We start from the raw sequence: 12,852 nt of genomic DNA, 5'->3' as shown, positions 1-12,852 counted from the left end.
GGGGGTGCACACGCCTCTAATCCCAGGACATGGGAGGCTGAGGCAGGAGGATTAGTGGGAGTTTGAGTCCAGCCTGGGCCACAGCGTGAGACCACGTCTCAAAAAGCCAGCCAGATGACAAAATAAGCAAAGGTCTCTGTGACACTAGGACAGTTACCTCCCTTCCGTGGGGCTGGGATGCAAACTTCTTTGGGAAGACTGCTATGTGATTGCAACCTGTGGGACAGCTGCTTCTCTTTCTCTACCCCATTTCCTGTACTGAATCTCTTTTGAAAGCATCAGCTCCTCTAGCTGGATTTTTTTTTTTTTCTTTTTAATGTATTCAGTACAGGGTCTACAGGGTCTCACTACACAGACTGGACTTATAGAGATCCTCCTGTTTTCAGCCTCCCAAGTGCTGGGATTACAGCGTGTGCCACCACGCCCAGGCTCAGTCGCCACCTCAGCGCGCCCCGGAGCTGAGGGCAGCACAGCACTCTGGGAATCAAGCGCCAGTCCCTGCGCCTGCCTAAGAGACACATTAGTTTGCTGAGCTAATCTGGCCGGCACTAAGAGCTGCATTTTTGAGAACTCAAATTCTAGCCACTTTTAACACCATTCTCTACCTCTGTCCATCAGCCTGCGAGGTGAGATGGGCCCAGAGCCCAGGTTGTGCCCACATGGCCACCAGTGTCCCTTGGTCAGCGGGGTCATGAGTCCTGGGCAGGGGCCGGGATAGGAAGGGCTCGCTTACACGTCTGACCCTGTGTCACTGGAAGGGAGAGCCGGGGGAGGCAGTGCACAACAGCTCCCAGGGCGCCGTCTCCTCGCTCTCTTCTGTGACCTGCTTACTATGCCACCTGTGCCTCCGATGCTCCAGTCCCAGGGCTCCAGGGCGGGGCTGCGAGCCTCCACAGGCAGGCAGGCCCTGCGCTACCTGGACGCACCCTCCTTTTATTTTCCTCCCCTACGCACACTTGGTTTGGGTTACAGAGAATATTGCCTCATGAGGTGGCGAGGAACTGGGAGCACAGTACCCCGCCTCTTCTGGGAGTGACAGACAGACGCTGTCACCAGCAGCCTGAGGCTCTCTCCACGCCCAGAGGAACTCGTATCCAGGATGCTCTGGCGATGTCTGGGGCTGCTGCGGACGGCACGCAGCAAACCCTGGGCCAGCGCCCACTCAGAAGGAGAGGGCCTCCCACCTCACATACCATCTGGAGGTCATCGATCCTGGTGTTGACTCCTGAAGCCATTTCTTTCCTCTCCTGCGGTGTCTCGGGACAGGGATAGAGCGAAGCCCTGAACCTGCAATGCATAACACAGCCTGAAGGATGTCCACGCTTGCCCCTAGCTTTTTTTCCCCCCTTTCTTTGTGGTTGTTGCTATTTTGAGGCAGGGTTTCTCTGCAGAGTCCAACCTGGCCTCAAATTTGCTATGTAGCCCAGGCTCACCTCAAATTTGTAATCGTGTCTCAGCTCCCAAATGCTAAGATTGCAGGAGTGAATCACCATGTCCAGCTTTAAGTTTTCTTTTCTTTTTTTTTTTTTTTTGCGGAACCAGGGATTGAACTCAGGCCCTTGTGCTTTTCAGGCAAGCGCTTATTCTACTGAGCTATCTCCCCGGCCCCTAAGCTTTCTAACATACTCAATTTAAATAAGCTCAGAGGATAACTTACTGAGCAGGATCAGAGCAGAGTTAGGTCAGACTGATGTGTTAACTCTAGGTGACAAGGCCTGCAGACAGACCAGTAACATCTGGACTATCTTGGCTTTCTCTGCAGCTACGAGATTCCTTTGAGATTAAAAAAAAAAAAAGAAAGAAATGGGGGCTGGCCAGATAACTCAGCGGACTACAGTGCCTGCTTAGGCAGAGTGCAGTGGGTGGGGCTCGATCCCGGCCCCACCCCTAGGGCATGCTGAGATAGTGATTGAGACTGGGTGTGGTGGCGCATGCCTGTGATCCTAGCATTTGGGAGGCTGAAAACAGGAGGGTCACTGAGTTTGATCTACGTAGTTAGACTCTGTAGACCCTGTACTTAAAAAACAAAACAAAAAACAAAGAAAGAGGAAAAGAGATTATACCATAAATTATTGAAGAAAAATGCCACGAAAATCATCCTGCCCATGACACCTTCCAAACAGTAAGGATGCAGCATGCCGGCACCACGCAGCCAGGGCCCAGGACAAAGGGCCTGCCAGACGCTGGGAGAAAGAGCTCGGGCTTTTCTTAGGGTTGCTGCTGCCGGTGAACCTCTCCGCCCGAGCTGCACTGCCAGCCCTCTTTAGTTTTTATTTTGAGACAGGGACTCAGCAAGTGGCCCAGGCTGGCCTCAAACTTGTGATCCTCCTGCCTCAGCCTGCCAGAGTGCTGGCTGACAGGTGCATAGCACCGCGCCAGCGCTGGCCTGCAACAGCTGAGAATGTGCATGCCTAGGGACCCTTACCCCTCGCAGATCTTCTTTACTCTGTTCTTGAGCTGGTCGCCTTGGAAGAAGATGATAAACACGGACTTGTGCACGTAGTCACCCTGGTCGCAGAAGCAAAGGCAAGGGCTCAGACCTCTGTGCTTGGAAAACGGTCGCCAACAACTCTCTCCAGGACGGCGGAGGAGCGATGGGGCTGAGGCGGAGGCCACTGTGCTGCAGCCCCTGTGCCCACCCCACTCCGGAAACGTCCTTGGCAGCAACTCCCCGGGCACTCAGTCTGCTGTCAGACACGCCCGGAGCCTGGCAGAGCGCTAGGGTCACGTCCTCCGAGCCTTACTGTCCAGCTTCACTGTCAATCTCCTACTGGCTGAATGCTGAAGGCACAGAGGGCAGTGGTCAAGGAAGCCCTTTCTGCCTGGCCTGTGCTTAGGAAGCCCCAGGTAAGGACTGATAACTACAAGAAATGGCGTCAGGGGCAGATGTGGAGAAGCCCAGGATCTGCTCTCAGAGCAGGGAATAGGAAGAGAGGTGGCTGCCTGAAGGCCAAGAGCACACCCAAGGCATGGCACGGAGCAGAAGGCTGGAGCAACCGAGGGCTCTGGCACACTAGCCGTATGGTCACAGGTTGCTACAACTGCGTGATCCAACAGCACACACTGGTGTACGGGAGAGCAAGTGGGAGTGTGTGGCTCCAGCCCTGCCCTCCTGGCTCTGCCGTCCTAGGGCAGCCTGGCCCCTTCTCGGTCTGCTAATAAATCTGCCTCTCTGTGGCCAGCAGAAGGCTGGACTGACGGCCCTGAGCTGCTCCCCTAGCCCTGGAGAGCCCAGCAAGGCCATGACCTTGTCTGAGTGAAGGGGTTCACCTGCAGCGCCCACAGCCCACAGTGCACAGTCACCACCTGACTCCATCCCCCCGTGAGGAGTCTCGCAATTCAGTCTCTCTTCATAGGCAGACAAGGAAAAAAATTTAAGAAAGCCACAAAACCCCAACTCTGGGATTCTAACAATGCGAAGGCGAGAGGAAGCGAAGTTTATGCGCTACCCTCAATCTCTGCCATAGCCCCTGGACCGGATGCGAGGCTGCTCCCCCTTTGCAGCGCAGGCAGGAAGAGCCGTCTGCTTGCATGGTAGCTGTTCCCGACAGTTCTGATCCCAACAAACAAGATGGCAATAAACTCTTACCAAGCAAAGTGTCAGCAGCTGAGAAAGCTCACACTTTAGGAAGTACCTCTTTCTAGCCAGGGTCTCACTGTGCAGTTCAGCCTGGCTTTGAGCTCACTATGCCGCGCAGGCTGGCCTCAACCCTCCTGCCTCAGTCTCTCAAGTGTATCCCTGTGCCTGGAAGTCACTCCTCTTTTACACATGAATATTAAACGTGGAACCTGATGTTTTGCTCTAAGTTAATTTTCACGAGAGGCAATTTTTTCCTCCAGTTCCAATTTAGTAAGAAGAACACTATAAAGTTAAGTCAAGTAATTTGAAGAGCCCTATTTCTAACCCAAACATGACCCCCTCAGGTAAAGCTTAAGAACTCCTTCAGGTCCTGCGCACTGCAGACACCATGTTGGGGCGGGGCAGCCCTGCTGGTCCTCCGCTCACAGCGGACAGGGAAGGTGGCTGCAGGTGGTGCCAGGCTGTGTTCTATGCTAGGTCCCTCTGCAAGGCCCATGCCAGGGGATGCCATCTCCTTGTCTTACAGTCACGGGATCCTCCAGAGGGTTCTCGATCTCAGCCTGTCGCAGGAACACGTTCCCTCGGCACACGCGCCAGAGCATGCGTTCAAAAGTGGGGATGCGCTCCCGGTTAATCACGCCAGCCACGAAGCTGTGGGGAGAGGAGCATGAAGGGGAGAGGGAGGGCATGACGGTGCACACGGGGCATGTGGCGTTATGGCCAGGAGCTGCGACAGGCCGGCCACGAGTACCTGCAGCTGGCGAGCCCCCAGCCTTGCAGCCCCCCAGTGCCACAGGACCAGACCATAGCAAGCACGCAAGCCCAGACCCGGCTTACCCCAGCCGCAGTGGTGCGCCTCTCCCCATCTCGTTGGGTTCCAGGAGCGAAGAGGACTCTTCCAACAGGTCTGGATCCGCCATCTGCTGATGATGCAATTCAGCCTGAATTCACAAATCAATTAATATCTAATGAAAATAGTTAGTGGCATGCAGGGAACGAGGAACCAGGAGATAGGTTCAGAAAAGAGAGATGGAAAAAATGAAACCAAATCACCAAAAGGCAAGACACACCCACAAAGGGGAGACAGGAAGAGTTGGGGAAGAAAACCAAGGAAAGAAACATGAGGGAAGGAAAGCGGAACTGCCCCAGGGAAGCCTCTGGAGGAGTGCTTGAAAGGATGGACACAGAAGTGATGAGGAGGCGTGTAAAGCCGCTCCTTGGTGGAAGCCGTTCTCTCCGGTTTCTGAGTGAACCATGAACGAACGGAGAGCTCTCTTGCGTGTGGACAGGAAGCTGCTACAAACCAGGCCTCAGCCCAAGGGACACTGTGACAGGACGAGGTGCCTGCCTAGGCAAGACGAGGGCCCCGCCACTGCCCACAGGGTGACCAGGAGGACCGAGGGGCGGCTCTTGGGACCAGGTCCTCCAGCCACAGAAGCTAGGGACACGAGAACTTGCCGTGCAGCCGGCTTCAGTGAGACCCATAGGGCAGGATGAAAGGGCATCTCCTTCCAAAGCAGGGGAGCACAGTGGCTGCCGGCCTGCACCTTGCTGCACCAGTAAAGGCAGGCACATGCTTGCAGGCCGCCTCTGGATAGGAATCTAGGAGTATCTGTGACGTGTCTGCAGGCTTTAGAGCGGAAGGGCCCTTGAGAACGCAGCTCCAGAACCAGGCGGAGCAGGGAAAGCAGCGGATAATCACTGATTCAGAGCCCTGGGCCAGCCTTACTGCAGAGGTCAAACGGCATCCACCAGGACAGCTTGTACATCGCAGCGGGGGACAGGGGCCACACGGGGGTCTCGTCACCTCTCTGTCCTGCCTCCTCTACTGCCACTGGAAAGAGAAGCCACCCTGCAAAACCAAACCCAACCCACCTCTCTGCTGCCTGGTCTCCCCCCTTGCACACCCACAGGCTTCTCCTCTGACCAAAGACCATGAAAGATCAGCTTTTTCAAAAAGCAAAACTGAGAGCCAGGGAGATGGCTCAGTAGAATAAGCACTTCCCTGGCAAGCACAAGGGTCTGAGTTCAATCCCCGGTTCCGCCCCCCCCCCCCCAAAAAAAGCAAAACTGAAGAGAAGTCAGAATGATACTTATCATTTTCATTCCAAATTCTAAATTTAATCTATTCCTGCCAATCACATCACCAAAAACTGCCACAGCAGGCCCTCACCTGCCAGTCACAGCCCTGGCACGTATCGGTCAGGGAGAACCTGAGTGCAAAGGGAGGCCTCGCGGCCCAGAAGAAGGAAGCAACTGCTCAGGAGGTGAGGCCCAGGCTGGGCCAACAGAGCAAAAGCAGCAGGCACAGCAGAGGCCCGGAGAGCCCTGGCCAACACCAGCGGCTTTCCACCTCAGGGCTGCAACAGCGGGGACGCCTGCTGCTGTGAGCACTCAGAGCTCTCTGGGCTCTGCGTCCAATCAGCTGACTGCAAGCACCTGGCCTGTGGACCAGATGACCAGAGCTCAGCAAGCTGAGTGTGGCCCACAGGACCCTGTCCTACCCCCACGCCAACTGCAGGGTCTGGTCAACCGCAAAGTCATGCTGCCCTGAGGGAAAACGGAGGGACAGGAAGCAGAGGGCTCCTGGATTGCAGCTGGGACTCTCCCAGCTAAAAGCTGCAGAATTAATATCAAGCACCTACTGCAATAACCTATTAACTACTGACCCTACTACTTCCCATGTAAGAATCCCAATACTAGAGGGCAAAGGTGAAAATTCTAACTCATGCCTGGTGGGGGCCAAAGGCCTTCAGAGAGACACCTGAAACCAAGCTGTGCACCCAGCCCTAACCCTTAGGGACCCTGACCCCCAACACCTGCACGCTGGCTGTTTTGTCCTCCAAACCACTGCCCTGGCCCTGGGCCACCGAGCAGAACACCAAGACCCAAGCCTCCCGGGAGGAAGCACAGCGGGCTCCTACCCTGCCGTCATCCAAAGCCCTCACCCCAGCCCAGGGGCCACGGCAGCAGCTCCTCCCTGCCCCCCTACCCGAGAGGGAGACTGACCCCCGCCCCCCCAGTGTGCACCTTAAGCTGAAGGACATGGCAGATGGGAAAGAAAAGAAGGAAAGCAGATGGATGGAAAGCTCAGAAGAAAAGGAAGGCAGGGGTCTGCATGCCATTAACCATTACTTTTCCAGTCTTCTTTACGCTCTCTTATGTCATGGTGCTTATGGTAAAAGGTGCAGAGAAATCTCTCCAGCTCTTACAGCTCTTCATAAGCAAGAAGACTGAGAAAAGGGCAATCATTAACAAGTCATCTTAAACGCTCTGGATCAGAAAGGCTCTCTGAATCGGTCATCATCTAAACCATACGAATATGCAGCGGCTAGCTTCTTTCCCCGGATGATCCCTGTGCCTAAAAGCAAAGAACTGCGCTCCAATTTCCCCACTTCCTGCTTGCTCATTGCTGTAGGTTGTTGATTATATTCACCGAAGCATAAAAAGACCAGAAGTTTAACAACTGGTAGTGTTTAAGGCCGTTTGCAAGCATCACAACTTCAGACTCTGGAAGAAACTCTCATAAAAAGCTCTTCTGTTTTCTTTTTTTGGTGGAACCGGGGATTGAACTCAGGCCCTTGCATTTGCCAGGCAAGCGTTTACTCTATTGAGCCATCTCTCCGGCCCTAGCTCTTCTGTTTTCAACACTGGGGGCCCCAAGTCTGCACCCCTGTGCACTGTGCGCGCACACTGTGGCCGCTCTGTGGGGCCCGGCCCTGAGGTGCGTCCTGCAGCACGGCAGGCAGGGACGTGGAGAGGGCCGGGCAGCTGTGCGACAGCGGCTAGGACGGGCCGCGCGGTGAGCAGCGGGGACAGCCAGGCTCAGCCGGCCTTGTGCTCCAGGGCTTGAGTTGGGCCGGCAGGCAGGCACCAGCTAGCTCGCAAGACCTGGCACTTACTGCTTAGGCTCCGTAATCACAAGAGTAAAGCCCTAAATCCCTAACATAGGACTTGAAAATCATGCATCATCTTTGTAAGTAGTTCCTTTCATTTTATTTTTACTGCTTTATCTTAGAAAATTAAGACCTTGTTTTATTTTCTTTTACTATCTTTCTTAGGGGTTTGTTCATGCAGGGCAGTGAGCCCAAGGCCTTCTTCAGGCTGAGCCTGAGTACTGTAACCGCTTCCCTTCAAGGGCCCATGTGTCAGTTTTTACTTAGCCCTTCTCAGTAGGTACACGGGATGGGATGGCGCTTACTCCAATCCTCCCATCCAGAGGTCAAGGGGACACTTTCGAGCATCACAGTGGTACAGTAAAGGGCACTCGAAAGGGAGCAAGGACAACTGAAGGGTGGGGGAGCAGTGCCAAGGGCCGCAGCTCAGGCTCGAGCTTGAGTGAACGACGGCCTGGGTTTCACGTCCGGCCCGAAAAAGAAAGAAAAAGCCCCACGGATGGGAGCACTGCGCCCAGGGAGGGAGTCACACGGTCCCTGGTGGGCCAGGCCTCACACCACCGGGCCTCAGGGAGAGCAGGCCCGGCTCTCAGGAACTCATGTTGGTAGCCGCCGGCGTGCAGGGTGAGCTGATGGGGTCCATGCCCTGCGGCAGAACCAGGGCTCTGCTGCAGCAAAAGGCCTTAAACAGCCAGCATCACACCCCACGCCTGCGAAGGTGGGGTGAGTGAAAAGGAGTGCAGACGTTACCTGTCCCACATTCTGCCCTGGCTGTGCACACTGAGGGGCCCACAGCACTTCCCAGCCACACAAAAGTGACTCTGGCCAGCGGGGAGCAGAGACTCCTGCCAGCTGCTCTCCAAGGAGCTGCCCGCTGGGCACAGCTTCCCTGGGCTGGCCTTGGAGTCAGGGGCCTGTCACCAGTAGCACTGTGTCCTACACCAGTGGCTTTCCATCCAGCAGGCCTAAGACACACCTCACCCATCGGACGGCCACCTCGCCCCAGGGAAGGGATCTGCTGGATCCCAGGGGGCAGCTCCTGCTGCTCGGGCCCCCAGAATACAGAGACCTGGTCTCAAGGGCAGGAAGAAAAAGCCGAACTGAGAACATCAGAGGCCAACTCCAGCAGGCCCACTGTGTCCCTCACACCTGGCCACGAGTGCTTTGGATGTTGAGCAAGCAAAATACAAGTGTTTACACGAGGCTCGCAGAGCAGCGGCAGCCAGGAGCCACCCTGTCAGCGCCTCGCTGTCCCATCGGGGCGCACGCATGCACGTGGAGAACAGTCACCACTTCTCGGGGCCCAGGGCGGGGAGACATCTAGGCTAACAGGTGGGCATGCCTCCGCTGAGGCTCAGTGGGGGAGGGACGTTCTCACTCACGCCTCTCTGCGTGGCCTGCGGCGAGGCAAGCTGTTGCCACCTGCCTCCTCCTCAGGCAGCTTCACAGAGAATAAAATCAAAGTCAGTACCCAACGCCAGAAGGACTGGGGATTAAACCCTGGTGACAATCTTATGCATAGCTGGGTGTTTCGTTCTTCAGCTTTAACTTTAAGCATCTACTTACCTTGTAATATGTTCTACATAAATATAATGTAAAAATTTCAACCGTGTTTATACAATGACCATAGGATTCCTTTTCCCATGTTGAGATGAAAAATTGCAGAAAATGTGAAAATATACAGAACCATGGCTGGCTGTGCACTGCATGAAAATGGAACATAATCTGACTTTTTTCAACTAAAATAAGAGTGCAAACATGGCATTGCTTCCAAACTAGCAAATTAAAATAATCCCTGGAATAGGAACATGGCCCACTTGCGCAGGTGCAGTGTTGGCTGCTCAGGGCGAAAGGAACAACAGGCTGACCTCATCGAAAAACTGCTGCGTCTTGCGGAGGATGAACTTGAGCTCAGTCAGTTCCAGGAAGTTCCTCTTCAGGGCTTCTTGGTTTGTGTTGATTTCCTTCAGCTCGTTTTCGATCTTCTCAAAATTGGCCTAGAGGAGAAGATGGAAGGGGCGCTCAGAGTGCTCACCCCGCAGGACAGTGCCCGAAGAAGGGGTGCCACGCAGGCGTGTCAGAGTCACTGCGGCCCCACAGGGGCTGGGACCTCACCACAGGGATTTTCTTTTCTTTTCTTTTTTATTTTGTTTTATGTATTTAGGACAGGGTCTACAGGGTCTCCTTACGTGGGTCAGACTTGTAGTGACCCTCTTGTTTTCAGGCTCCCAAGCGCTGGGATTACGGGTGCGCCTGTCTCTATCAAGGGCTCGCTGTGCCCTGAGGACAGGCCCGGCACAGTGCGCCAGCGCTCTGCCTAAGCAGGCGCTTTATCTGCCGAGCTATCTTGCCAGCCCCACCACAGCAATGTTCTTCACACAGATTTTGCCTTAATAATTGTCTAGCCGGCCATGGTGGTATGCACCTGTCACCCCAGCACTCAGGAGGCCAAGGCAGAAGGACCGCTACAAGTTCAAGACCACCCTGGGCTACAAAGTGAGTGCAAGGCCAGCCTGAACTACATAGTGACATCCTGTCTCAAAAAGACCACAGGGGCCGGGGAGATGGCTCAGTGGAATAAGCGCTTCCCCGGCAAGTGTAAGGGCCTGCGTTCAATCCCTGCTTCTGATTGAAGAAGAAAAAAAGAAAGAAAGAAAAGAAAAGAAAAAAAGTGTTTTTGTTTTTGTCTATGGATTCTGTGTTACACTTTGTAAATTTCACCAGGGAGTTCAGATGGACAAAATATCACCAAAAAGCCCACTGCTTCATGTTTGTAATTACAGCATTCTGGGAAGCTGAGGCAGGAGGATTCCAAGTTTAAATCCAGTTTGGGCAGCTTAGCAACTTAATGAGACCCAGTCTCAAAATTTAAAAAAAAAAAAAAAAGAAGGCAGGAGGATTGCAAGTTCAAGCCCAGCCTGACCAATTTAGTGAGGTTTGAACTCCAGCAACCTGAGGCTGACAGCTTTGTGGAAGCAGTCACTTAAAGGCCTGAGCTAGGGCCAGGCCCCCCCTGACCAATTTAGTGACTAAGCAAGACACTGTCTCAAAGTATGAAAATGGAGCCAGGGGTGTGGCTCAGGGCAAATGCCCTTGGTACTATTAAAAAAAAAAACAATCCCTGAGCCTAACAGATAAAGAAGCCACTAGGCTGTCTCACTATCCCAGAAGGGCCCTGCTGCTTGGCGGACAAGACCTGCCCCACATACTGTTCGTCCTCGTGAAAAGGAGAGCCACTTGGATCCACCCCAAGACAAGCTCACCCGGATGGCAGGACTGGCTGCACCCCTCCCCCCGAGGACCGTGACTGCATTTCTCAGCAGGAAGAAACTTGTCTGGCTTTCCAGACCTGCTCACCTCCAAGTCGATCATGTCCCGGGGGAAGGGCACCTCTGGGTTTTCACCAGTGTCCATAATTGGGATGTTCGCTTTTCTTATCTCTTTCTCAACAAAACCTAAAATGATAGAAGCAAAGCATTCATGCTAGCTGCACATACCTGGAATCACTATTGTTGGGGGGTTAAAGCTAGCTATAACGTTTCATCCCAGCTGGGCCTGGTGGCAGCTACCTGTAATCCCAGCACTCTGGGAGGTGAAGGCATACGGAACCTAAGCTCCACCGCAGCCTGGGCAAGCCGGCCACTTAGCAGACCCTATCTCAGGCAGGGCTGTAGCTCAGTGTGCAGGCCCCAGTCCAGCCTCTGGCACTTCAGTGTAAAAGGACAGGGTTGGGCCCAAGGGTGTAAGACCTCTCCTCGGAAAGCAGCAGCTTTTTCTCCACAGCCTCTTGGTGTCCCTCTTGCTCCAGTGAGCCTGCAGGGCACATCCCACCCATGGCACCTGCTCTCCCTCTTGCGCCTGAAGCTGGCAGGCACGCAAACCCTGGCGAGAGGCTACAGGTCCCCAGGCATCGTCCCACCTGCACGAAGCCAGGCCAGTGTTGGTGTGGGCTGCTGGGTGCCAGGGATGGAATCCCGGCCTTCTGTGTGTGAGCCACGGGCTCTACCCCAGCTCTGGGGCTCGTTTCAAGTGTTAAAAATAAAAGTTGCACAGCAGAGTATAGAATAAGGATTCCAAACACCTGAGGTCTTTCAGCTTACAACGGCCCACTTGTTTCCTGTGCAGCAAGGCCCAGTTCTCCTGTCCGGCAGCCAACCGGCAGCTGGCTCGCAGCGCTTGGGGCCAGACGGCTCGACTCTGAACGAGGAGTCCACCGTGCGTGCTGGCGCGCCTGGGAAGTCACTGAAACAGCTGATTTCTAGTGGCCGTTGTTAAGTGAGTAGCATGGGTCTCGAAACAATGGTAGGGAGCAAAAGCAATTAAGCATTTAACCGCGTACTCACTCGTTCTTTCCTAAGTACCCCAGCCCTCAAGGGGACTTCCTCTGTCATAGTTCAGTTACAATGGGGGCTACAGTGAGACATGATGGTGCACGCCTGTGAGGCTAGCACTTAGGAAGTGAGGCCGGAGGAGCACAAGATCGAGTCCTTCCCAGGCAACTTGACAAGAACCTGTCTCAAAATAAAAAAGAGCTGGGGGTATAGCTCAGTGGCTCCGCTGACATCTAAAGTTGGTGCTGCAGTGAGCAACCTCTCAGAATCCTATAATGTAGCCTTCCTGTCACGGTGCCACTGTCAGCACTCACCTACTGACCAGCAAGGCTCCCCCAGCGTGACCTGTCCAGACAGCACCACACCAACGTGGGCCACAACGCAACCTTTGCATCACGACTGCTGCACCGTCCTCCTCCTCCTCCTCCTCCTCCTTGTCCTCCTCGCCCTCCTCCTCCTTGTCTTCCTCCTCCTCCTTTTCTTCCTCCTCTTCTTCCTCCTCCTCCTCTCTTCCTCCTCCTCCTCCTTTTCCACCTCCTCTTCTTCCTCCTCCCCCTCTCGTCCTCCTATTCCTCCTCCTCCTCTTCCTCCTCCTCCTTTTCCTCCTCTTCTTCCTCCTCCTCTCTTCCTCCTCCTCCTTCTCTTCCTCCTCCTCCTCCTCTTCCTCCTCCTCATCCTTCTCCTCGTCCTCCTCTTCTTCCTCCTCCTTGTCCTCCTCCTCTTCCTCCTCCTCATCCTTCTCCTTCTCCTCCTCTTCTTCCTCCTCCTCCTCCTCTTCCTCCTCATCCTTCTCCTCCACGTCATCCTCCTCCTCTTCCTCTTCCTCCTCTTCTTCCTGCTCCTCCTCCTTCTCCTCCTCATCCTCCTCTTCATCCTCCTTCTCGTCCTCCTTTTCCTCCTCTTCTTCCTCCTCCTCCTCTTCCTCCTCCTCCTCTCATCCTCCTATTCGTCCTCCTCCTTTTCCTCCTCCTCTTCTTCCTCCTCCTCCTCCTTTTCCTCCTCTCTCCTCCTCCTCTTCCTCCTCCCCCCTCTTCCTCCTCCCCCT

The 12,852-nt window shown here is 54.5% G+C and overlaps 1 protein-coding gene across 4 annotated transcripts in view; it reads right to left on the bottom strand.

Annotated features, from left to right (window-relative positions):
• The window catches only part of Atp6v0a1 (ATPase H+ transporting V0 subunit a1), a 54,643-nt gene that overhangs the window by 24,333 nt on the left and 17,458 nt on the right, over positions 1-12,852 (bottom strand). For 3 of the 4 annotated variants that reach the window (XM_023718075.1, XM_023718074.1, XM_004633782.2), the window contains 6 exons: positions 10,834-10,931; positions 9,345-9,473; positions 4,418-4,521; positions 4,105-4,231; positions 2,426-2,508; positions 1,194-1,287 (listed from right to left, as the gene is read on the bottom strand). In XM_023718075.1, the coding sequence (XP_023573843.1) occupies positions 1,194-1,287; positions 2,426-2,508; positions 4,105-4,231; positions 4,418-4,521; positions 9,345-9,473; positions 10,834-10,931 (635 nt within the window). The remainder of the gene's footprint in view (positions 1-1,193; positions 1,288-2,425; positions 2,509-4,104; positions 4,232-4,417; positions 4,522-9,344; positions 9,474-10,833; positions 10,932-12,852) is intronic. The other variant, XM_004633784.2, reaches the window with a different exon arrangement.

Source organism: Octodon degus, unplaced genomic scaffold, assembly GCF_000260255.1.
Source record: "Octodon degus isolate 3935 unplaced genomic scaffold, OctDeg1.0 scaffold00056, whole genome shotgun sequence".
NCBI classification, from domain to species: Eukaryota; Metazoa; Chordata; class Mammalia; order Rodentia; family Octodontidae; genus Octodon; species Octodon degus.
This window is presented reverse-complemented; position numbering and strand designations above follow the sequence as displayed.